The following is a 25,742-nucleotide window of genomic DNA, read 5'->3' on the forward strand; positions in this document are numbered from 1 at the left end:
TGATGCAATTGATGTAGAAATTCAACCGGGGATAGAAAAATCAAATTCAATTGATGCAAAAATTGGAGGGTAGTGATAGAGAGGGAGCTAATCTACTATAGAAGAAGAAGATCCGGTTGAAGGAAGGAGGAGATCAGAAGGGAGATGGCAGCGACAGGGAGGGAGCTGTTTGATGGAGGTGGAGGAGGCGTCTGATTTTGGACGCGTTATTTTTAGGTCATGAGAAAATTATTATAGGGTAGGATGGTCTTTCGGGCGAGTCAGCAACATTTTCATATCTGAGCGAGACATCTATTTGGGCTAGACAAGCTGACCGAGACAGCTCCTATCAAACACAAAACATCTAACCGAGAAAGTTGTTCATCTGACTCGGTTTGGTTCAGATGGGTATCAAATAGCCCTTACTTTCATCTTACACATAGATATGAAGTATTATATATAAACTACGTGGTATGTGTGCATATTATCTGTATACTTGCTATCTATGTTGGATGAACGATTTTATACATGTTTTAAATGATTTAAACTGTATATGTATTTTTATATCTACAAAATATGTTGGGTAAAACATGGGTAGATGATATATGAGTCGGATGATGAGATGAGAGGTGATATAGACCACGAGATATGGGTGAGAGGTGAACAATAAGAGAAGCCTTTTACCCAAATGATGGACCCGTTATCTAGCAGAGTATGGATGACAACCACGGACTATTCTAGACAGTCCAGTAGAACACTAGCAGGCTCACAACCTATAGGTGTTGTGAACGATATGTTCACCGGTGTACTCTAAAAACCCATTGACATGTATTGTGAGTGGACTCTCGAAAACGATACTGTTAAGAAACAAGATAAACCTCGATGGCTATGGAGTTCGTCCGTTGAGTAAACCTAGACGACTATGGAGTTAGTGCTTGTTGAGCAAACCTTGGTAATTATGGAGTTAGTGTCCGTTGAGAAAACCCTGGCAACGATGGATTTCGTGCCGATTCCTTAGGATAATCCTTAGTAATAAATGAACGAGAAATAATTGATTCTTAGGGTAGATCCTTAAAAGTAAAGAAGATAATGGGGATGAGTAATTGGGTTGATTAATTGTTTAAAGATTAAACATGATAATTATATTATTGTGGGTTGAAAACCCTATGTACTCACCAGGTTTCCCAACCTGACCCACTCAGTTTATTTATATCACAGGTGTTGATATGAAGTCACATTACACTGAGAGATTAACGAGATATAAATCACTAGTGATAATGAATGTAAGTTCTGTTTATGCTTATGTTTATGTATTGACGATGACATCCCAAATGTTTTAAAATGAATAAAAATACTTTTATTCGGAATTGCCTTGATAACGTATTTATCATGTTTTACTGGGAACAAATTCCGCAACATTTTTATTAAAGAGGTACTCTGATTTTTATAAAGCATAAACAAAAATCGGTCTTTTCTGGCCATGAAAATGGGGATGTCACACTTACGGTTTTTAGTTTATGTTTTAGGTGCTTCTGGTTTCAAAAGGAAGAGATCAATATGATTACATAGTACACATCACTCAATTCTGTATTTTGTGATTTACCCTGATATTGATGATGTATCAATACATTTTGATAACCTTGGTTTTATGATAATGATATGGTTTGATGTCATATTAATTTAAAAATGAAAAATTTTATGGTCTTGTTTTTGGGACGTTACACAAGGTGCACCAGGAACACTCCAAAGCACTTAAAAACACATTCTTTTTGCTCACAAGGCTTAACCTAGGGTTAGGGTTATAGGAGAGGATGTTGGAGAGGTGGAGACTGAGAATGGAGTGGGTTTGGGGAAGTTAAGGAGTTTAAATATGGCTCAAACCACGAAAATAGGGTTTGCGCACTGATCGCGTACGCCCAACATACTCAATTTACGCCCAAAGTACTCAGACATACTCAGTACGCCCATCGTATGCGTCTGACCCAAAAGTCGACCTAACTTCAAACGGTTGTAACTTCTTTGTTCAAACTCTGTTTTCGACATTCTTTATATCCACAGAAAGGTATTGAAGAGCTTTACAATATTATCTAAATATCTTGGACTAAAAACTTCTCGAACAAAAATCCATATTTCATGCAAGAACACGGCCTAAGACTTTCCCCTTTCTACCATTCGACCCAAAACACAATTCAAGGGTTAAATTTCTTAACCAACATTACCTCATTCCACAAGGACTAAACTTTGCACCCTTAAGGTCCAAAGTCTTACACAATCGACTTTTGGCCCAAGACCCAGAAATGGCAGGAAACAAAATGTTACATTGTGGGTCGAAGGCACTAATATCAGCTCACTGGATCATGTTATATAAAATGTTAGTTGTCTTTTTGACTCTTGAATATATGATTGGATTGAAATATACCCCAGAGATGGGCCCATCATTGTATGTTTGGGTTGAGATAAACCCTACGGCTGGGCTCAATGATATGTATTAGGTTGAAACATACCCCAGGGTTGGGCCCATGATTGTATGTTGGGTTGGAATATGCCCCAGGGTTGGCCCCACTGATCTGTATGGTATGTGGTATTTTAGGGAATCCACTAAGCTTTGTACTTACAATTTATGCTTAAAATATTTTCAGATACTTCCAGTTTTAAAAGGAAAGACCCGACTTGATCGTACTGCATCCTCTAGAGATTTATTTCAAACTAAATGTTTATGCATTACTTTGATGTTTTGAGAATACTTTTATTCTGATTGTCTTTGAGTTAATGAATGAATGGTTTGACTTATTTAAAAATGAAAATTTTACTCAATATTTTTGGGATGCTACAAAAAACCGAAACAAACTGAAAACCAACTAAACCAAGACCATGTATACTTGGTTTGGTCTTTGGTTAAAAAAAATGTTAATTCGATTTTGGTTCGTTACTTGGACCACACCCTATTCATGATCCTGAAAATTGAATCAAACCAAAAACCAATAAAAAACAAACCAAAACCATATATACATGTTTGGTTTATATGCAATGCTAATCCTGTTTCGATCTGATTCAAGTCTGATCTGATTCATGGACCACACTCACCCTTTATCGCATGCATTTCTTTTGGTCGTGGATTAAAGGTGTTCATCCATTGGATGTTAAATTTCAACCGATCCAAACTGATCGAGTATAAAAAAAACCGAACCAAACTGATCTAATTAAATATTAGATTGGATCGGTTTTATCCATTGGATATATTCTTTTATTGATTTAACCCATTGGTTTTTCATCATCCAACCAATTCTAATTCCTTTCTATAGAATGTAAAATATAACTATCATAACTAAAAATAAAACCACATATAATTACCTTAAATAAGACTAAACAATGTAACTTTAACTTCAACTCATCTATTTATTTTTTTATTGAATAACTAATAATAAATTGGATGAGGATAATAATATTAGATATTTATTGGATTAGAATTGAATATCCAATCGAATATTGATTATGCATATTCCCCTAATTAAAACCCGTAAATCTCCTAATACTAGACAATTAGGGTCGCACCGATATAGAGTTTGATTTTAAACTCTTCAATGCTATTTGTAGGCATCAACTCATTGGGACACCCAATCCAACGGCCACAATTGATGGAAATAACACAGGAGCTCTCAGTAGGGTAACACCCGATCCCATCCGTATACTCAAAATTAATTTTCCTTCGCCACGAGAAAAAATCCTGTGCTCCTCATCCACCGTAAGTATTACACCTCCAAAACCTAACATTTCCCAACTTTGCAATCGCCGGCCGTTCGCCGCCGGCAATGGATATCATCTGGACCTTCAGTTGATCACATAGATCACTGCTGTCCATTCGCAGGTAAAAATTAACCAAAAAAACTATCTATTCCGTTCTATGCATTTGAGTTCTGCGTTAGGGTTTTGAAATTTGACTGTTTCCTTCTTCATTTTAAGTTCATCTTTTTTGGTTCCTAGAGTTGAACTCGAAAGCTTCTTCGTCTCGTAACTTTTCGTTTCTCCGCTATTCATAGATACTTTCCGCCTGTTCCTGGCTTATCGAGGAATATTCATCACGCAATGGTATGTTTCCTTAGCATTTATGATCAATTCACTCTTTGATTCCTTTGTTGATATGCATGTTTACGTTTTTTATTCCTGGTGTTCAAATTTAGTTTAGTATTTAAGCATTTTTCTTATGATTTTCATGATCCAGTCGTTCCATGAGAAAGGATTTTGGATGACGAAAGGGAATAATCATCATATGACCGATGGAGACGCCATATTTGGTAACTCATCCAGACTAGAATCAAAACGCTCGCACCAATGGTTTGCAGATGCAACAGAAGCAGAATTATTCCCTCACAAAAGACAAGCCATAGAATCTCCAAACAGCAAATCAATTTCTGTATATCCAACTTCTCATCTATCGTGGGACAATGTTTCTGTTTCTGCTCTTCAATCATCCCCAAATCAGTTCATCGATCGTTTATTGGGATCTCCTGATGGAAATCTGAATAAAAAAATCGTCCATGATCAAGTTCAACTCGAAAACGGATCCTCAGTTGGTTTATCTATGTCTTACACCATTGAAGACCCCGATAGTTTGATCTATGGAGGGATTAGGAAAGTTAAAGTGAATCAAGTTAAGGACATTGATAACAACGACACCAGTTTCATCACAATGGGGCCTAACACCAACTATGGCAATGAAGATGGAAATGTAACTTTAATGGGACATTCTTATACAGGATTCGATCCTGCTCCTAGATCAGCCATTGCTACAAGCAAAGATGAAGAGAATTCCATATCTTTTGGTGGATTTCAAGATGAATCTGAGATGCCAATAAATGGGTATTATATCAAAGCCATGAACAACTATGGGTTATCATTTGATCAATCTACAGTCAAAACATTGCAGTCTCCAGAGATTATTAAAGAGTTGGATGTAGCCAATGTGCTTGGTGTTGTTGCAAGTGCACCTCAGAGTGTTATTAAATCAAAGAGCAAATTAGAAACAAAACCAGCTAAAAAAGAAGCACCTAATAGCTTCCCTTCAAATGTCAGAAGCTTAATGGCTACTGGCATACTTGATGGAGTCCCTGTCAAATACGTTTCACTTTCAAAGGAGGTAAAGTAAATAAACATCTTTTTGCATTCTTCAAACCATCATACTTTGACTTTTGAACAATCTGAGAAATCATGATGAATTTAATCCGTATAATTAGGAGCTTTGTGGGATTATAAAAGGTTCTGGATACTTGTGTGGTTGTCAATCATGTAATCACTCTAAGGTGAGAGCTTACTTTTCATAATCTTTATGCAATTCTATTCGTTTTGTTGTCAAAAATTTAGTCTACACCATTTTATGGATTTAGGCACTGAATGCTTATGAATTTGAGAGGCATGCGGGATGCAAAACAAAGCATCCAAACAATCACATATATTTTGAGAGTGGGAAGACAATATATCAAATAGTTCAAGAGTTGAGGAGCACCCCTGAGAGTTTATTGTTTGATGCAATTCAAACTGTAACTGGTTCACCCATTAATCAGAAAGCATTTCGCACATGGAAAGGTAATAATTTACTAAAATTGATTATGGATAATTAGATATAAACAGATGATTGGGATTTGGTGTTTTTGATAATTTGATTTGTGTTTGTGTAGAATCTTTTCAAGCAGCTACTCGTGAACTTCAACGCATTTATGGAAAGGATGAACTCAATATATAGAATTTTTCAGATTGTTTAAAATGTAAGAAAGAATCGATTATGATGCTTGTCGGCTTTGATAACCATCTGTACATGAGTATTTTATATATAGGTTTGATTTTTTTTTTGTTTGTTTGCAGTGTTTGTCAAATTTGATTCTGATAATATCATTTTTAGGGTAGCTTTTGAGAGCTTCTATGTTATCAGGGAAAATGACTTATCAGGGTAATCATCTTTGTCACTTTGTTCACATTTAGGCAACTTCTTTATTTTTGTATACATTTGACCGATTAATATGTAAACATATTAACAAGTTAATTGGTCAAATGTATACAAAAAAAGAAAGTTGCCTTAATGTGAACAAAACGAAAAACTAATTACTCTGATAAGTCATTTTCCCCACTTTTAATAGCGATTTTATTTTTCATATTTGTTTGTATTATTTTATAAAATATCCATAATTTCATAAATATTAGTTAAATATAGATCAATTCTAAACTTTATTTTTTAATTAATAAATATGTTTTCGTTTTGTGAAATATTTTAAATAGTCTCTTATAACTTTTTCTTTTGTTTTTAAGTATGTATAATATTTTTAAAGTAAATAGTATCTAACAATAAAATTAAATAAATTAAATATGTAACAATAACCATGGAAGACTCTTTTAAAAAATAAAAAGAAAATATTACTTAACAAAAACAATTTATATAATGTAAATGTTTTAAAATTATTACAACTTTTTAATACTTTTTAAATCGAAGTTTATAAACTTTTAATTTTTTAATATAACTTTTTAAACTAGTATATAACGAAAGTATTTTAAAATGTTATAAAAAAAATATTAATTTGTCATACAAAATCTGTGAAACACTTTAAAAATGTTGTAAAAAAAAGTTTAGAAATAATTGTATAAAGTATTTTTTTTTTTTTTTGAAAGAGAAATAACTGTATAAAAGTTATAAAAAAATGCATGAAAATAAATAAATTAAAAAAAAAGTTAAAAAATTGTAAGAAAATTTTAAAACATTTATAAAATATTTGGTTTCAAAATACTTGTATTAAAATTATATGAAAGTATAAAAAAAACTATAAAAAAACTTTTAAAAAAATTGTAAGGATTTTTTGGATTTTTTTTTGTAAACATTTGACCATTTAACTTGTTAAATGTATTCACATATTACCATTGTTACCTGCTATAACATATTTAACTTGTTAAACATGTGAACATATTTAACAAGTTAATGGTCAAATGTATAAAAAAAATGCGTAATTATGAACAAGATAAAAGATAATTACCCTTGCAAGTCATTTTCCTTATATTTTATTTCTTTTTACACATTTCAAAAACTTAAAGCTAATTTTATCAAATTTTTCTACACAAATAAAACTACAACTAGCTATTTTGACCAAAGTTACCTACGAAGTAGGTAAGAATTGTTCAACAAAATTGATCAAAAACCGAATGAAAAGCAAGAAAACTTAATTATGATTATTTCTTTTATTATGTCCAGATTTCTTGCAAGCTTTTACGCTAAGAGCTATTAGATATACAAAAACAAAAATGTCCTCTTTTATTCCAAGTTGAAATAGTAGATGTCAAACATTTAGGAAAAAAAATGTTTAACACAAAGGTTAAGAAGAAGGGTTATTGTCACCATCACATATCGATTTTAGCTTAATTTGGTCACTAAATTTTATTTCTCAGAGTGTGGATCTTAAACTATAAAATTACATGCTAATTAATGGAACCCTTAAAATTGTAGCTGGTTTCAAGGGTTTGAAGGAATGGGTAGCGCCATGTGGCATCCCCTTCGAGTATGTAGTTTCCTATGCGTGTGTGTATAAGCTTCTTTAATACACTTTCCTTAAAAAAACTCATTACTAACACTTGATTTCCGTATTTGTGATCTCCAAGAACATCTCCCAAACCCTAAATAGAAAACTTTGCGATGTCTCCTCCACTTCAAACAACACCGGTTTGAAGTCGATTGGTTACTTTTGTACAATTGCCCTTTAGAGCATCCACACTCCATTCAACCCATGAAGAGTTGAATAAAGTGCCAATAGGAGAAAGAATGTATATTTACAAGTCAATTCTTAAAAAGTCAATAAAGTTGCATTAGAAATCCTTTCAACCGTTCAATGAACATGAACTCTATAGTCTCTCTCTTCCATATTATATTGAAATATTCCATTGAATTCTTATTGAACATTGAACTCTATACTCCCTCTCTTCCATATTCTATTGAAATATTCCATTGAATTCTTATTGCACTCCTATTGTGGATGCCCTTACTAGTTCAAATGAACTTCTTGGTCTAATGACAATCTGGCTTGCATGTTTCGAAATTGTGCAAATTTGCTGGTAAGTTTAGCGTTAATAAGTTGCATATACTATTTAGTTTTCATAGAAAGTGCCGATTTTATGCATTATGAATTTATGTTTGTAAACCCTAACTTGAAGCTTTGCTTACTTTGAAATGTTACTACTTTGTTGAAGGCTAAGAAAAAGAACAAGAAGTTGTTCATGTGTTGTCTTGTTCTTTTTGTGTTGTGTTCTATATTGAAGCCTTTTAGTCAAGCATGTATCATTATCTTTTTGTGTATCAATAGTACACTACAATCAAAGTTTCATGCATGCGCAACAATTTGGTTACTTTCCCATGCAACAAAAAAATATTATCATAAAGGAGTGACTACCTAACCATTGCAGCTACAAAAGTTGATTACACATTCAAACTTGGAGTATTCTTTCAAGATCAACGTGGGTGTAAATTAATGAGCAAAAGAAAATCATAATTCAAGAAAATCTATTACTAATTTACAAGGTTAATATTTATCCACGTGCAGAGTAGAAAATTAATTACAAAAATTAAAGTCAATGTCACATCATGAAAAAAAAAAAAAAAAACAGATGATCGTTTTTCATTTATGGAACAATGGTGTAAATGACATAGATTTTCACACTACCAGAAATAAAATTCAATGACTAAATCAGTCCAAAAGTCAAAAACCCTACGTCTGTTTAACCACAGCAAGCTGATTTCTGTTCAGATTGACTGTTTGCACCTCCACCATCTGGTTTATTAATCTTAATTGTTGATGGCTGTCATTAATATTAAAACCAAATACTTTGTAAATATAAATACACAAATCATAAATATTAAATTATAACAAATACTATTTAGAAAGCAAAAAAAAAATTACCTCAGGTTTAGAATCAGTGTCTGCGAGTCTTTGCTTAATATCTGTTGCTACTGAAAAGAAAACTTGCTCCACATTTAGGTTGGTTTTCGCACTCTGTAAAAACACAGCTTATGACTATGTTCCTCAATAACTAACATATTTATTTACAAAAAATAAATATAATCCATATTGAAAATGTATTTTTATTTACTTACAGTTTCGAAAAATTTAATGCCATACTCATCTGCTAGTGCTTGTCCCTTTGAGGTAGGTACAGCCTACAAATATTACGTAACTAAATAAGAATAAAATAATAATAATAATAATAATAATGGATTAATGGAATTAGGTTAAAATCTATAAAAATTACCCTCTTGCTTTCATCCATATCAGCTTTATTTCCAACAAGGATCTTGTTCACATTATCAGATGCATGTTGTTCGATGTTGCGAATCCAGTTTCTTATGTCTGTAACATCATATTATTTAAGATTAATAATAAGATAATATTAATTAGTTAATTAATTATTCAGGAAAGAAAATCTTACTGTTGAAAGATGATTCGTCTGTAACATCATACACCAACAAAATTCCCATGGCTCCTCTATAGTAAGCTGGAGGGAAAAAAGATTATGTAAATTATAACTTAAATTGACATTTTAAAACAAAAAAAAAAATCATATCATCATAGATTCATAGTGATACCAGTAGTGATTGTTCGGAATCGTTCTTGGCCAGCTGTATCCCAGATTTGGAGTTTGATCCGTTTGCCATCAAGTTCAATTGTTCTTATCTTAAAATCGATACTGCAAAAAGATTAATGTCAGAAATGTTTTGTATAAAAAAAAAAAGATGAAATTTTGATGTAGAAAAGATGAATTAGTTCACCCGATTGTAGTGATAAAACTTGTAGTAAAAGAACCATCAGAAAATCGTAAGAGAAGGCAACTCTTTCCCACACCTGACATTCAAAACAAGTAACAGTTGATGAATGGAAGAGTGAGAACAGATATCAGACATGAACTCGATCATGATCAATCAGAAACGCAAAGCAATTCACAGATTCTTCATTAAACAAGTTACAGTTGATGAATGGAAGTAACACTGACATTCAAAACAAGTAACAGTCGATGAATGGAAGATTGGGAACAGATTCCAGACATGAAATCGATCATGATCAATTACATACACAAGTTTATAGCAGCAATTGACAGATTCTTCATAACAGTTGACTTTCCTCTAGCATGATAACGCTAGTGAAATTCTTAACAAATACAAGACCAAATCATGATAAAGCATCAAATTAAACCTAGATCCGTACAATAAACCACCTCCAGAATCAACTAAGAACCAATATCACTAGCATATAGACGAAAAAAAAAAATCAAACAGTGAAATTGTATTTTAAATGACGAAAATTATGACTCACCGCTATCGCCAATCAAAAGGAGCTTTATGAGGTAATCATAATCTGCTCGTGCCCTTGCAGGTGGAGCGGCCATTGAAGGATCGGAAGAGTTTTCAACAAATAGAGTCTAATAATAAACCGCGTAAATATATCTGTAACATCGATTAAACCAACAAAATTACAAACAGAATCAAAGTAAATGAATGCGCAATCAACAGCAAACACACCCGACTAGTAAGCGATAAGAGATCCGCCATTGAAAATCTAGACAGAGAGAAATTATTACCTTGGAATGCTTAGAAAACAAAAAGAGAGGAATCCAGCCTACAATGACGGTTGGCTAAGATGCGCCAGTTCCCCTTTCTTCTGCTGTGTTTTCAGGTGCCTGTACTTGCTAAGGGTGCGCTGTTGGCTCTCCTGCGCAATCTAGCAAATACGGGGAAAAAGAAGAGTAAACGAACGAACGAACGATGGGGGAAGCAAGTATCCGGTGTTGACGCGCACAAGATTAACCGGTAGACAGTTGTTGGATTTAAAGGAAACGAAGTGGCCGATCACGGTAATAACCGTGTGCGCGTTGCAGGGGCTAAAATCTGAGCTGGATATTGTAATTTGGCATAAGGTCGAGGTCGTCATTTTTGTTGAAATCTTTTCTAAAAAACCGAACAAACTTAATATTATTTTTGTTTAATTTCCATTAAGATCAACCGGTTAATGAAAGTCAACAAATGATATGATTTATGACGTTTAAATTGAATATCAGAAAAATGATTTATAAAACCAATGAAGTTTGTTTCAAATAACCTCAATCATGTTTTGTTAGTTTAAAAAAAGCCAACGGACTTACGTTATTTTACAATACTCATTAGAATCAACCAAATTCATTAGGTAAACAGTTGTTTTTGCACTTTCAGTTATACTTTCTCACCATGTATTTGAAAAAGATTTTAAAATGAGACTATGTTTAAGTACTTAATATTTATGATTTTTTACAAACGATAAATAAGTTTGCAAAACTCTCACATGAACAGCACAGCACTAGAAGCAAATATAAGTCAAAAGAAAACAATTAATATTAGAAATAAAATTTATTTTTCTTTGGATAAATACTTTCTTTAAATTGTTAATAAATTTTAAAATTTATGAATAGATTTTTTTTTTAATTTTATTTGATTTTTCTCATAACTAAAATAATTTCAAGATTACAGCCAAATGCTATATTGTATACTTAAGTAATGGACATAGATAATTTCTTTAATGATAACATATAAAAATGTATTTTACAAAAATACCAACACAATAACTATATATTTGTCCTAAAAATTGAAGTCCCCTTAAAATCGAAGGTCATGTACGACTACACCGCCAACACACCCCATCCCAGGGTTGTCACTGACATCAAACATGAAAGCTGAACGATTTAGTATTTATTCAAAATGGTGGGTTACTCGAAAGTTGAATTTTTGGTATTTAAACTTTAAACCATCTTTATTTATATAGATTATTAATTCAAAACTTTTATCTTGTCGCAGACATAGATTGAATTAAAGATTAGTTTATGAGTATATTAGATTTGCAATTAAAAAAGAAAAGAAGTAAATATTATCATTAATCAAAATACTGATTATTTTTTATATTTAATTGTTTAAAGGGACATAACAAAAAATCCTAAGCAACCATTGACTTTTTAACAATCTACTTCAATGATAGTACTAAAAGTTATGTCATGTCGCTTTTATTTTTAAAGATTTCATTTTCAAGTGGGGCTTCGATTTATTTGTTCTTTTGTTAATCTTTTCTACTATAAACAAGTTGTTATGGGTTTCTTTCGTTTCATAGAAAGTGTCCAAAATTGGCACATCGAGTTGTGAGGTCCCGTTTGTATCCTGCATATACGTTTTAACTTTCAACTTATGCTGTTTAAATTAGATAAAATATTTTTAATCATTTTATAATAAAGTTATAGTGTTTTTGTAAAAGAATTTGTTTTATATCACATACACATTCTTGAATAATTATTTTTTAAATAGTTTAATTGGTTATGGCATTGACATTTGACTTTGGGTTTTGTGTCTTAAAGTTTAGACTTGGTTTCATGTTATGCGCTTGATTTATTTTTCAAATAGTCTAAGATCATCTTATAATAAGACTTCAAATATTGTATTTCGACTTTTAAGCTTCATTTTATATTTCAGATATTGAACACTATAGAAAATTAAGTGAATTTTCCACGTAATTGAAATATAATATGCTAAAATAAAATGTAAATGAAGAGATGGAATATCTATCCTAATAAATGAAAATATTTTTGCCAAATATCATCTTCTCATTTAGTTTGACACATGTCATTTTGTAGGATTTTTTGATTTTTCTTTTTCCACTTGGCATTTTCTTGTGCTTTCAATTTTCTTAAATTTAAAAGTAAATTCCATATTTTATAGGAGTTTATTTATGTTATGTAGAATCATTAAATTAAATTTTAATAACCATACCAAAAAAAAACATACAACTACAAATTAGGCAATAATCAATTCTTTCATAATTAAATGTTTACACATCATAATTTTCACTTATACAATAACTTTTTCAAAACAAAAAATGTTATGGAATCCAATTATAAACAAAGTAATTAGTTTTCATTTATTATGATAGATATATTGAAAAACTTGATCCTTATTATTTTATATTCAACTTTTTTAATAAACCCGTGTAATACACGGGACTCACACCTAGTACCATCATAATTGGTTAAAATAATTTTTGAGAAGAGGGAGATGACAACACATTTTTTTATTATTATTATTTATTAGGTTATAGTCCATGTGAACTACGGTTACAAAAATAAATAATTTTTTATAGTAAAAACTCATAACTATTAATTAATTATTTTCAATAAATTATTAATTAAGAGATTTATGTTTTTTTTATGTGAAATTATAATCGTTGATTCAAATAAATATGTGAAATTATTTTTCAAAAAGACACTTCATGCAAATTGTGTTTTAGATCAATCGTGTTCTTTAACAGTTTAATTGGACTTGTGGCGTTTGATTTTTCTAAAACTGAAGGAGTTACATTCTCTCCAGAAACACAATCATCAATTTGAAACAATTTTAAGTGGTTAGTTGTCTTTACAATTTAGTAAAAATTAAGTATTCTCATAGATAACAAAATTTATTAAAGTGTGACTATAGTATATTATAATATAATGTTATATTTAAATTTACAAATTTTGTGTAAAAGAATACATAGTATTGTCAATTGTAAGTAATCATGAATTAATCTGATAAGTAAATAAACATAGTAATTTAACATAGCTTTGAAATACTTCTATTTACACAACATTGAAAGATTTATTGGTTGCATATTTATGTAATAAATATCATCAATCATATGAGTTTTTGGACTTATAAGTTCTGGAAGGGTTGTGAGATAAGTTTAAATGGAAGCAACTATTTTCAGTCAAACAGATCAGTCACATTGATTAGTAAGCATGTTTTCTAAATAATTAGGGTTAATGACTTAGGAGGGTAATAAGGTTTCCAGTTTGTCCGTATTAGGTCACTAAGGTTTTTTTTTGTGCGTATTAGACCAATATGGTTGTTATTACCGTTTAGAAATAGTCCTTTTACCGGTTTTAACCGGTAAAATGACTATTTCTAAACGGTAATAACAATCATATTGGTCTATTAAGCACAAAAAAAACCTTAGTGACCTAATACGGACAAACTGGAAACCTTATTACCCTTCTGAGTCATTATCCCATTACTTTTTTTACATCTTTTCTCAAATTCCAAAGTTTTATCTAAATCCTAAAATATAGAGAAAGAGGGTGAGAAAGAGAAAAAAAAAACTTTACCAATCTCAAGCACAAAGTTGAGCAAAAGAGAGATGATAGAGGGAATGACGAGCACTCTTCGGGTAACGGTGATGTTCGCCGCTGAGAACTCCGAAATATTTGAGGAGTGGCACTATTTTCCGGTGAGTAATTTTTTCGGCCTCAATGATAATCTTGTATAGGGTTTAATATTTACTAAACAATTACATTAATATATTATAAATTAATATAGTTTTTTGGGTTTATATGTATAGTTTTACTTTCTAAACAGAGGATTTGGTTTGATTTTTTCAGTAATTCAGTTGGTTATCTCTTATTTTATTGGTTTCAAAACAATAATCAAATAAGACTGATTTATATTTTTCTGAATTTACTTAGTCGTATACATAATAAAAGGAGGGGCCATAAAGTTATTTATAATATATATATATATATATATATATATATATATATATATATATATATATATATATATATATATATATATATATATATTTATAATCTTTTAGTGAAGAATACCTTTTTATTTGTAAGATTAAGATCCCTTCACGCATATATTTCATCCCCCCCCCCCCCCCCCCCCCTAAGAATTCACACATAAAATTTAATGTTCAAACCCTAACACGCCTAAAATATGACACATTTGAAAAAATGGTCCCTGCGGTATGTAGTTTTTGAGGTTTTAGTCCAAACCACGATTTTTTTTATTAATGGTCCTTTTTAGTTAGTTTCGTTGGGTTTTTGGTCCCTCTGAATAGCAAAATGATTGTAATGCCCTTTTGATATATTTTATTTTGTTTTTTCTATTTAATTTAATGTTTTATTAATTAAAAATATGGGGTCCTCTCTCTCTCTCTCTCTCTCTCTCTAAAAACGAAATTAGCCCTTGTCATTACCTAATCCTCCAAATATGAAATCCACATTCTTCGTCTTCTCTATCTCTCGCTCATCAGAAAGGTGTCGACTTCAACGATTCTTCTTCATATGATCTAATCCGGTGGGGAAACTCCAACAACAGCTTCATCATCGTTGACTCTTTAACTTTCTCCTCTGCTATCTAAGATTGTGGGTAAAGGTGGAAGTCGATATGAGTCCATCAGCTAACAAGAGGAAAGGGGGCAGAGTTGAGCGGTGGGTGTCAATTGCTTGCGATGATGAATGTTTTCTTCTTATTCTTCCCGATCTTATTGCACATCGTCATGGATTCTGCAGCTGTTGTTCCTTTATCAAGTAATGAAGCATTTAACATCGGTAAACCAGTAAGATCTGTTACCATGGTTTGGAAATTAAGCAGGGATTTGATTCTTCCTTGTGCAATTTCAGCCTCGTAGGGAGTGTATTGGGTGTACCAACCAGGGTTTTTTCCATAATGTTCCTCAAAATCACAGGAGGAATAGAGGTGTTGTAATACCCCATACCAATAAACGACTTATAAACCTTATTTTTTAAAGCAAACCCATGAAAGTTTCTTTCTGATCTAACAATTCTTTCACGAGAAAGGTATGGAGATAACGAGGAAACATACCTCGAAGATGAATACAATGCATGGGATGGTGAACTTTGCTTGGTTTGTCAAACCAGGCGCTTGAGAATGGCTTTGTTTGCTGGCAGAGATTATTTGGGGAAGAAGATGGATCAGGTGGTTTTTTGATTTGTTGGAGAGAGAGAGAGATGTTTTTTATTTTTTTAATTATTAAAATAAATAAATTAGTATTAGATTTAAAAATAAATGAAAGAAATGGAAAATAAATAATTCAAGGGCATTACAGTAATTTCACAATTTAAAGGGACCAAAAACGCAACGAAACTAACTCAAAAGGACCATCAATACAAAAAAATTGTAATTTAGACTAAAATCCTAAAAAATACAAACCACAGGGACCATTTTTACCATTTTGTCCTAAAATATTGATAGTATTATGCAAATTGATGTGAGCTGTTGGTATTGTTTATATTTTTTAGATCCCCTAAACAATAATGTCACAGAGTTTAAAGTTAAAAATAAAAAATAAAAAAAATTGTGCTCACAAGGTGATAAATTAATAAGCAAAAAAATAATAATAAAAAAATGAATGGGAATCAAAATTGATGCTCGTAGGATATGCTTCCCCACTAAACTAAAAACCCATTCCTTTAAGGTCATCAAACCCTCTCATCACTTCACTCTCTTCTTTCATGTCCAAAATGAGGCTCCGGTGGAGTTTAAAACCACCGGAAGCCATGGCGGCATATGGCAGCGGTGGTGGTGGTGAAGTGATGATCAAGTTTTCTGGTGGTCAATGAAGTTGTGAAACTATGTTGATCATTTGGGCAACTACACAATCTTTGGCATAAATGCAACCATAGTAAAATCGGTGGTTTGATTTTGATCTTGCTTTCTATGACGGTACCTATTTAATATTTATAAACTTTGGATTGTAAGTTCTAATTATCTTTAAGTAAATGAATGAATGTTGGAAAAAAAAAAATTGATATTGTTTTTGTTATGATAAGTTGAAAAATCCCTATTTTGTTTTTGGTTTATTGCTAGTTTTACGTGAATGGTCCATGAGAATTGAGAAACTAATAATCCATACATTTAAATTCAACTCTTTATATCATATTTTTTTTCATATATTAACGTAATGATTTATATTTATATGTTGATTGTGAGACTGACTGATACAATGTTGATTATATTTTGTTTTACGAGAACACATTTCGGTTTTCGTCTATATATCGACGCCCAAACAAGCATGCACCGAAAAGACGAAAATCCAGAACCAGTTTTGTATATTATCTTTTATAAATTAAATATTAAAAAAATAAATATAGGTTGATAATAAAATGTGTACAAAAGGAGTATTGTTTTCCTTTTTTCACATGTGGGTGTTTGGGATAGTTTTAAAAAAGCCTTTAGCTTTTTAAGAAGCCATTAAGCTAAAAAAGTGTTTGTTTATTTAAAAAACGTTTTTAAAAACAGCTTTTTATAGAAAAAAATAAAGCTGAAAAAAGCTGAAAAATCCTAATTTTTTAACTTTTTAAACCATTTTACTCTTGAAAAATCAGTTTTTCGCGTCCAAAAAAGCATTTTTCATAAGAATCACTATTGATATAAAAAAGTTAACCCAAACTTACCCGATATACACTTATGCATGTTACACGGTCCTAATCAGTAACTAATAACTTTATTAAAAGTTTTATTTAATTTATCATTAATTAAATATTGTGTAAATAAAATAAAAAAGTAGATGAATAGGTTCATCTTGTCCATCTCCTTTTCGGGCTACTCATCAGTGGACAGCGGCCAAATCAAATTTGTGAATGATTATCCATTTTTTTTTTCTTTTGAGATGATTTTCCAATACACAAGTCGTAAATCTTAATAGTGAACTTAATATAAAGTTAAAGTGAAGTATCCTATATAGTAGTTGGCCAAACAGCTACAAGGACAAATTCAAGTCTACAACACTACAACTCGGTTACGGCGCTAAATTATCCCGTAGTATATTGGTGACCACCTTCTCAGAGAGAAATATCAGAGTGTGTTTGGTTGTGGAAAATTATTTTTATTTTCTAAGAACATGTTTTCAGAAAATAGAGTTTAATTTTCATTTTCATTTTTCAATAAAAATTTTAAAAACACATTTGGTTTTTTAGTTTTCCAAAGTTTCTAAAAAAATGATAATTTTCAGTTTTTCAAATTATATATAAATAAGACTAGTGATGTTTACAATTTTCAAAATTTTAAAATGGAAAATGAAAACTCTATCGGTTCCAACCAAATACTTTTTCTAAAATTTTAATTGGAAATTAAAAATGAAAACTCAACTCTATTTTCTGAAAACATTTTCTTAGAAAATGAATACAGTCTTCCACAATCAAATGTACCTTAAGGTTTTTACACAAATACGTTGTGCAATTTATTTTTTCGCAGATGATATCTATAGGGGAAAAAAAGTTGTCAGCTTGTGGTTTTGGTGATTTTGAACACGACTGGACTTTTGCTAATGCCTTGTGCGGAAAGGGCAGCGTATGTAGGTGATTTGGAAATTTTATCTTATTTATGAGAAATTGTCAGCAAAACTAGCTAGTAGCTAGAAACTTGTAGTTAGTAATTGTAACTTTTATTTGCTATATAAATATTTGGTAAAAATATTCAAAAATTTTGAAATATTTAAAATGACATAAAGTAATCTTATTAAGGAGTTAGATGATTTTTACTCAAACTAAAAAGCTACAAAATTAAGTTTTTTGTTAATAACTAGAATCAAAAGTCTCTTGCTGCTAATTTTAATTTAAGGTGATGTTTGTTTTTCTGCAAAAGTTCTTCTTGACCTCTTATGTCTACGCCAGTGCGTAGACATTTGGTCTCGTAGACTGTTTGTTTGTTAGAAGACCGCAGACCTAAAAAGGTATGCGCGTCGTCTTCTTGACATACATATGAATTTATGTCTTTTAACCTTTTTTACCTCTTCCACAATATGTATTTAACTTTAAAAAAAGATTTTTTTTTTTTGTAATTATTAGTGTCGTTTTCATCTTTTATATTTTTTTACTCCTTTCTTTTTATGTATTTATCTGTTATTTTGTTTATTGTTTTTTTGTATCATAATTATGTATTAACCAAAATGTTTATGTTTTTTTATTATGTACATGTTTTTCTATTCAAATAATAGATTTATCCAAATAATTTTGACATAGTTTTATAGATATTTATATTTTTGTGCAATGTAAGTAAATTTGATAACTTTTTTTTATGTTATTTAGGATGGAAACAATATTATCGATTAATTAGTTCATATATATATATATATATATATATATATATATATATATATATATATATATATATATATATATATATATATATATATATATATATATATATATATATATATATATATATATATATATATATATATATATATATATATATATATATATATATATATATATATATATATATCAAAAATCTTATTGAAGTTTTATTTTTCAATTATCATAATTTTTTGATTATTGAATCCCAACTTAGTTTTAGCCCTTGGAATCATCACATGGAATTTTGTATCTGTTTCAGTTTATTATTTTTGGTTTTGTTGCATTTTTATCAAAAAAAATTCTCGATTCAGTTTTTAACTTACCCCAAACTATATTTGTTAATTAGTTGTAATCGCTTAAGATATAGTTGATGAAAATTTTAGTTTTTTGTAATATTTTTATGTTTAAAAAAACCTGTATATCTAAATCTCAGTTTATTTTAACAACATGCAAACATTAAAAAACAAACAGTTTTTTCTTGCAAAATACAAACATTTGGTCCAGCTGTTCTACTGGAAAAGTTTGCAAATATGATTTGCACATACATTTTGTCTCATAAAAAACAAACACCTAACTAAAACTAAAAAAATAATATAGATTTAGAAGTCGGACAGATTCTCATGTTAACCTTCTTTTTGTTAACCTGTAATAATAAGATAATAATTTTTTTGAGCAACACAAATACTTTTAATTGTTTTATCACTACCTACTTGATTAATGTCAATACTTCAAATACACATTATGTCAATTGATTTATGTATGTATGTATTATAAAAAGCTTAACTTAAGTTTTTTTTAAATAAATTGAAATTTTCAAGTTTACCGCATAATATAATAAAAGACCATGACTAGTCAAAAATTCAAGAAATGTCTTATAACATTAAAAATTAAAAATGAGAAATACTTGATCCAAAAGAGAGGTAGGTAAAGGTAATGCCAGAAAATTCAAAAACCTAAAATATGGAAAAATGTCCAACATGACATCGTCGTCAACTCCAACCCAAAACCATGATCTCGCCTTAACAAAAATCCAATCTCGAAAAACACAAACACAAATTTCTTTCAAAGACTTCTTCTACCCTAAATTACGCATTTGACCCTCCCAAAATCTCAAACATTTAGTAGAAGAAACCAAGCACTTTACCACCAACATTCTTCCTCCTTGCTTCTTCATGGTCCATAATTCCAGCAGATGTAGTCAAAACAATGTACCCAAACTGCACAATTTTAACATTTCTTATTTATTTACTAATTCAAAGAAAAATTAATTATATAACTGATTGCCATTGTATATTGACATGACCATTGACAAAAATGGCCCTCGAAAAAAGGTGAGAGATGATTTTGTCATTTGTGTAAAATGGCAAAAATGCCCTTGAAAAAAATAAAATCTAACCTGTCTTGAAGGAAGAAGTCTAGCAGTCCATGGCTCAATTTCTTTGACACCAACATCAAATCGGGGACTGATGACCCCACATTTGTTCAAGCGACCATTGAGTTCAACCACAATCTTTCCTGATCTATGGTCATCAACATACTCAAACTCACCGATATAGCCTGCAAGGTTTTAAGGGTAAAAATGTCATTTGCAAATAAGATGATTGGAATTGTTGGAAGAGAAGGGAGATAAGAGCAAACCATGCTTTTGCATAACCATAAGGAACTTGATGATAACTTTTGAAGAAGGCCTGATCATGACCTGTCTCTTCCCCCTCTTCTCAGCATTGTACATGCTCTTGAGAGCGTCATTCAACACGCTAACCCTCACCATCCTCACAAAATCAAGATGCTGCAAGAATCAACACCAACAATACACATTTATATAAACAAATGTAAAAAAGCTACATGCAATCTTCTTACAATTGGGGTTTTGGGATAATTCAAAAAAGATAATGTTTACCACTGAATAACCTCTTCCCCAATCATTTTTAACAACATATTCAAAATTTTAGTTTCTTAAACGCCAGGAACATCATCTATTTCTTCGATATTAAGACTTGTGTCATTGTTTAAAGTTAGAGCAAAGCTAATTTCATCTTAGCAATATGATGAATACAAACCAATTCCAGAAAAAGAAAAATCACGTCAAGAGCAGCAAAGTCTAATATGCGTTTGTGCTCAATAACTAGTCTGAGCAAATTCTTAGGGCATAGATAAGTAAAATAAATAGTTTGTTAACATGTATAAAGCATAACAATACATCATTTCTGAAGGTTTTCATGAAATTTTGAGCTACTATATCGACAGCGAAAAGTCGGGCGTTTGAAATCAGCTCGCATAAAACTCAGACTCTGAGAATAATATTAACAAACATTTTTTTGGTACACTAATTGAGCTGCAAACAGACATTGCGATGAGATCAAACTACCGAAAAACTTAAACAGACATGAAGACGATATCAAATTATCTTCGAACTATAAACAGACATTATGATCAGATCAAATTATCTTCGGCATAAACAAATCAATAAACGATCCAATCGGAAAAAACCGTTTCGAAAACCTCCAACACTGATTCTAATCAGAATATAACATTATCTAGAGAAAAATCAACTGATTCGAAGATCAAAGAACAGATTACAAGAGTTATGATCTACTTATGATGCTGCACTTGCGAATGCTTATGGATTGAGGTGAAAATCAGGGTTACCTCGGAGCAAAGAACGGCCGCCGCGACTGCTGAGTGAGGAAGGGATACAGAGACTGAGAAAGAACTTAGGGTTTTGGGTCTTATAGGAAATCCAGAAGTTATTAAACGAGCCCCTAATCTATCAAAAGTATTTAAAATTTACCCTTATATATTTAGATCGCATACAAATTGACTACTCAGTTTTCGATTTAGACCAAACATCATGGCACGTGAAAATAAAATGACCAATACAGACATAGGCATAGACGTTTTGATAATTGTTTAAATATTAAATTACCTCCTATCTTTTCTACTTATAATTATTCCTATTTAATGAAATATTGAAAAATCATCATTCAATTTAATTTTATTTGATATATTCCTAATATAACCTTAATAAGTTAGTTAGAAAAATATGAAATGATCATACTTATAATAATTTGATTGGATATGAAGATTTGTAGGTATAAAATAACTAATACAAAAAAATACCTCGACTTCAACAATAAGGATGTTCACTTTGAGTTATCATTTTTATTTAAAATATATTACCATTGAAATAATTTCAACAATAAGAAAAACATAGTGTTAAGAAAAACAGTCATAACTCAACTTCTTTTAGAAAATAGCAATTTTTCTTTTTGAAATATCAACTTTTTTTTAAAAATAGCAATTTTTCTTTTTGAAATAGCAATTTCTTTGTGTGTACAAAGAAATTGAATTACATTTTATTGGCATGTTTGTTTTATGCGTACTAATGGAATATGTCATTGATATATGTTTTTTTATGTACAAACAGAACTAAAATTTTATTTTATAAAAATAAAGATATACCATTAAATAAATAGCATATTTGCATATTTAATTTTTTTTTAAAATACGCTATATTGATAATAAATGGTCAAAAGGAAATATTTATCATATAAAAATTGTTTATAGTAAAAAACAATTCCTTTAGAGTGAAAAAAAAATACCATCAAATAGAATTATATGAGAAAAAAATCATTAATTTTTTTATTATCAATATTATTGAAGATTATTATAGTAAATTTAATTTTTATTTCCATTTATCATTTCATTCATTAAATTAAAGAAGAAGAAAAAAACACTCAAGAAAAGAAATCATATTCCATGATAAATGTTCAATTTCATTCATTTGTGAGTTGTGACGAACAAATAGGATTTTTTTTTTATCTTTTATTTCATTCGTTCTCCATATTTTAATTGAAATAATAATTAAAATGCCCATCTTGGTCCGCTACATATCGGTGTTCGTTTGGATGGATCGGTTTGATCCGATCCAATCAAGTAAATCCAAATACATTTTGGTTTTTAAAACATAGATTCAAATAGTCCAAACTAAATTCAAATCTGATTCGATCCAACAAAATTACAATTTGGTTGGATCGGTTTTTACAATTCAATTTTCAAAAGGCGAGATAACTTAAATATTAGTAACTCTATAAAAGTATCTAAAAAAGCTTTTTAATTATGAAGTATAGTTTATAAACAACTATTAAGAAATTTAGATTATAGTTTAATATTTTATTGACAAAACTTTTGATAAGAAATAAATATTAAGGTATTATATTGGATGAAAGTTTCTAATAATTAAAAAAACAATTTAGTAAATTTATAAATAATTAAATATATATATTAAAAATAAATAATAAGTTGTTTTTCAGTGTTTTTGAAGGTTCATATTTATAAAACGAAACCAATCCGAAATCCAAAATAATAATTCAGTTTAACTTCAAATCAATCCGAATATCCGAACCAAATAGTCGGATTGGACAATTTGGTTTTAACAAAATAGTAAACAGCTACATATGTCAACCACAAACACGGTATAGAGTTGCATGTCATGACTTAAACACACATGGATCATCGGACCATTCAACCAAACTTTAAGCCATAATAAAACAACACACTCAAATTTCACGGTTTTCAGTTTAGAAATGTTAATATTGCATTACAAAATCAACTTTAGGGTTGCTAAAATCAGAAGAAAATCACCTCAAAGTATCATCCTCCATTGATATCGGGCATATTCATCTTGAAAAAGAAGCAAAATATGGAGTGACAAATGGTTTAGGGATTTAAGGGATGCACCACCTTTTGCAAAGAGCCCTCACTAAATAAATAAAATTTGAAGAAAAAGAACGTGTAACAAAAATTTAAAGAACTTAAGTGGCACATTTGCAGTTCCATAATTTTTCCCAGCAACTGATCTTAAGATATATGTTCAACAAATCCACATTTCTACTTGATTCCAACTATATATTCTCATTGTCTTTTGTTTCCAATGTTGAATCTTAGCAACTATCAAACTATGGTGTGTAAATAAGAATAAAAATGTAGCTTAATGAGATGATCAATGGGAATGGAAAGTAGAGAAGATAATTTGCATATGATGCTCATGTAAAAGGAAGAAAATAATTGTGTACAAAGCATAAGAAGAAAAGATGATTGGTTTCAACTGTAGGGAGTAAAAGCTTCTTTTCTACTTTTACATGGATAGAAGAAGAAAGAATCACAAGTTATATAGCAGCCCAAAAATCTAATCGTATCTGCTCTCTCTGAATTTTCTCATCTGAGTTTGATCAAGCAAAACCCTGAAATTTTGGATAAAAACAAGATGAAAATCGTTACAGAGGAACAATTATGAATCAGCAAACCACACCACACCTGGCATTGTTGATGTTATTTCTTATTTGCATAATGGATCCGAATATTTCTACCATCAAGTAGCTGAAAAGAAAGCATTACAAACCAACAGAATGAATATGAAATGAAATTCTGGTGACATTTCAAGAGAAGGTTTTGTTTATGATTCTAATGTTTTTTTTTTTTACCTGACCATCCATTTCTGCTAAGGCTTTGGTAGCAGACTCCTCAGAAACAAAATGCACAAATCCATATCCTTTTGATTTCCCACTCTTGTGATCGCATATAACCCTAACTGCAAATCAATCATGGAAGTTAACTTTTTATAAGAAGATTAGACAGACACACAGCAGCTGGTGAGTTGCGATCATGTGAATCACCTTCAATTAATTCTCCATGCTGCTCAAATACATGTTTTAACACTGGTTCATGTGTATCATACGAAAGCCCTGTGTGCATACATATACATATATTAATATTCCCCTGTGAATCGATGACCCAAGGGATGATTTTGTAAATTGTCTAGGGTTTAGAATGGAGATGAACAAATTCATGAAAAGCAAAAAGTATTAGGAGCAAATAAACATGATACCTCCGACAAACAGCTTGCTGGAGGAGTGACGCCTCAACATCCATCTGAATCTGAATATTGGAGATGAAGAAAGCCGATAAACCCCATTCGCCCACATATTTATTTTGCATATATCCGTCCAATAGGTGAATACTAAAAATCATAATTCGTAAGATGTGTGTTTATTTGGATAATTTTATATTTAAGGGTTGTTTGGCAACTTCTGAATCATTCGGATTCGGAGGTTCTAAATGAATTTGTCTTTGAATGAAAACAAATTGTTCGGTGAAGGTGCTTAATGATAAAATTGATTATTTTAACTTTCTGAATTAAATTTTAGATCTTTATTGCTTAAACTCAAACTCAAACACATAACAAATGAAAAAATAATTTCACTAACTTATTGTTTAAAGTCGAACAAATAACAAATCAATTCAAGAAAATTTTCACCATACTACTCATCTATAACAAGTTCATCACTCTCTTTGATTCCTTGTAACTATTTAAATGAATTCCAATTGCAATTCAGTGTAGTGAAACTATGATTGACGACCCACACTATTGTGGTTTTCATCATAGACCATTAAAAAAGTTTACTGTTTTGATTCATCATTGCAGTTGATATCGTGAATATTAATTCCAGAAAAAAAATACAGAGAGACAATCAGTTTACATATGAACTTAATTTCTTAAGGTTGAATCCCCAACAGCCACGTGTTCATTTTTCCATCGAAAAATCAAACAGAATCAGATAGATATATCTAAAGCCCTTTCCTGGAATCAGAAATTGCAATCATCCCAAAAATCCATCTAATGTTAGGACCACAAAACGCACACTAAGGACTGTGATATTGTAATACTAGCTCTGATTTGATCCATTATTTAGCAAAACCAGTTGAAATCTCTATTCTAATAAAAGAATAGGTTGATTCTTCTTTTGCCATGTGTC

The 25,742-nt window shown here is 30.4% G+C and overlaps 4 protein-coding genes across 6 annotated transcripts; 1 reads left to right on the forward strand and 3 right to left on the reverse strand.

Annotated features, from left to right (window-relative positions):
* Nucleotides 1-3,595: 3,595 nt before the first annotated feature.
* Nucleotides 3,596-5,822, forward strand: LOC145017940 (DNA-binding protein). 3 transcript variants are annotated; one of them, XM_078975886.1, is made up of 6 exons: nt 3,596-3,844; nt 3,940-4,065; nt 4,199-5,113; nt 5,211-5,276; nt 5,361-5,559; nt 5,652-5,822. In XM_078975886.1, the coding sequence occupies exons 2-6, from the start codon at nt 4,063-4,065 to the stop codon at nt 5,714-5,716; spliced, it is 1,248 nt and encodes a 415-aa protein (XP_078832012.1). In that variant the 5' UTR covers nt 3,596-3,844; nt 3,940-4,062; the 3' UTR covers nt 5,717-5,822. The 3 variants fall into 3 exon arrangements, with proteins under 3 accessions (XP_078832012.1, XP_078832013.1, XP_078832011.1); XM_078975887.1 differs by having other exon boundaries at nt 3,961-4,065; XM_078975885.1 differs by having other exon boundaries at nt 4,017-4,065.
* A 2,776-nt stretch (nt 5,823-8,598) lies between these two features.
* LOC145015028 (ras-related protein RABE1a-like) lies at nt 8,599-10,791 on the reverse strand. The gene is made up of 9 exons (XM_078973483.1): nt 10,576-10,791; nt 10,311-10,441; nt 9,770-9,842; nt 9,587-9,687; nt 9,430-9,495; nt 9,253-9,350; nt 9,098-9,160; nt 8,904-8,996; nt 8,599-8,802 (listed from the first exon to the last, which is right to left on the reverse strand). Exons 2-9 carry the CDS (start codon nt 10,381-10,383, stop codon nt 8,722-8,724), a joined length of 648 nt encoding a protein of 215 aa, XP_078829609.1. The 5' UTR covers nt 10,384-10,441; nt 10,576-10,791; the 3' UTR covers nt 8,599-8,721.
* An 8,995-nt stretch (nt 10,792-19,786) lies between these two features.
* On the reverse strand, nt 19,787-21,678 carry LOC145017346 (small ribosomal subunit protein uS8). The gene is made up of 4 exons (XM_078975391.1): nt 21,577-21,678; nt 20,566-20,716; nt 20,324-20,484; nt 19,787-20,144 (listed from the first exon to the last, which is right to left on the reverse strand). Exons 2-4 carry the CDS (start codon nt 20,696-20,698, stop codon nt 20,046-20,048), a joined length of 393 nt encoding a protein of 130 aa, XP_078831517.1. The 5' UTR covers nt 20,699-20,716; nt 21,577-21,678; the 3' UTR covers nt 19,787-20,045.
* A 2,268-nt stretch (nt 21,679-23,946) lies between these two features.
* Nucleotides 23,947-24,975, reverse strand: LOC145017175 (glycine-rich RNA-binding protein 4, mitochondrial-like). The gene is made up of 5 exons (XM_078975244.1): nt 24,815-24,975; nt 24,603-24,671; nt 24,411-24,517; nt 24,244-24,306; nt 23,947-24,170 (listed from the first exon to the last, which is right to left on the reverse strand). Exons 1-4 carry the CDS (start codon nt 24,909-24,911, stop codon nt 24,259-24,261), a joined length of 321 nt encoding a protein of 106 aa, XP_078831370.1. The 5' UTR covers nt 24,912-24,975; the 3' UTR covers nt 23,947-24,170; nt 24,244-24,258.
* Nucleotides 24,976-25,742: the final 767 nt, after the last annotated feature.

This window comes from Lactuca saligna, chromosome 9, assembly GCF_052625555.1.
Source record: "Lactuca saligna cultivar CGN05327 chromosome 9, ASM5262555v1, whole genome shotgun sequence".
In the NCBI taxonomy this organism is placed as follows: domain Eukaryota; kingdom Viridiplantae; phylum Streptophyta; class Magnoliopsida; order Asterales; family Asteraceae; genus Lactuca; species Lactuca saligna.

Bases quoted from the DNA above. Each gene is read 5' to 3' on its own strand.
- LOC145017940 (XM_078975886.1), top strand. The intron at 5,114-5,210 runs GTAAAGTAAATA...CCGTATAATTAG, and splicing joins ACGTTTCACTTTCAAAGGAG to GAGCTTTGTGGGATTATAAA. The intron at 5,277-5,360 runs GTGAGAGCTTAC...TTATGGATTTAG, and splicing joins AATCATGTAATCACTCTAAG to GCACTGAATGCTTATGAATT.
- LOC145015028 (XM_078973483.1), bottom strand. From the start codon at position 10,383: ATGGCCGCTCCACCTGCAAGGGCACGAGCAGATTATGATTACCTCATA. The intron at 9,843-10,310 runs GTGAGTCATAAT...TTTGAATGTCAG, and splicing joins CCTTTTGATTGGCGATAGCG to GTGTGGGAAAGAGTTGCCTT. The intron at 9,161-9,252 runs GTAATTTTTATA...TAATATTTGTAG, and splicing joins ATATGGATGAAAGCAAGAGG to GCTGTACCTACCTCAAAGGG.
- LOC145017346 (XM_078975391.1), bottom strand. From the start codon at position 20,698: ATGGTGAGGGTTAGCGTGTTGAATGACGCTCTCAAGAGCATGTACAAT. The intron at 20,485-20,565 runs GTTTGCTCTTAT...AAAACCTTGCAG, and splicing joins TATGGTTATGCAAAAGCATG to GCTATATCGGTGAGTTTGAG. The intron at 20,145-20,323 runs GTTAGATTTTAT...AAAATTGTGCAG, and splicing joins GACTTCTTCCTTCAAGACAG to TTTGGGTACATTGTTTTGAC.
- LOC145017175 (XM_078975244.1), bottom strand. From the start codon at position 24,911: ATGTGGGCGAATGGGGTTTATCGGCTTTCTTCATCTCCAATATTCAGA. The intron at 24,672-24,814 runs GTATCATGTTTA...GTATGCACACAG, and splicing joins CAGCAAGCTGTTTGTCGGAG to GGCTTTCGTATGATACACAT. The intron at 24,518-24,602 runs GTGATTCACATG...ATTGATTTGCAG, and splicing joins GCATGGAGAATTAATTGAAG to TTAGGGTTATATGCGATCAC.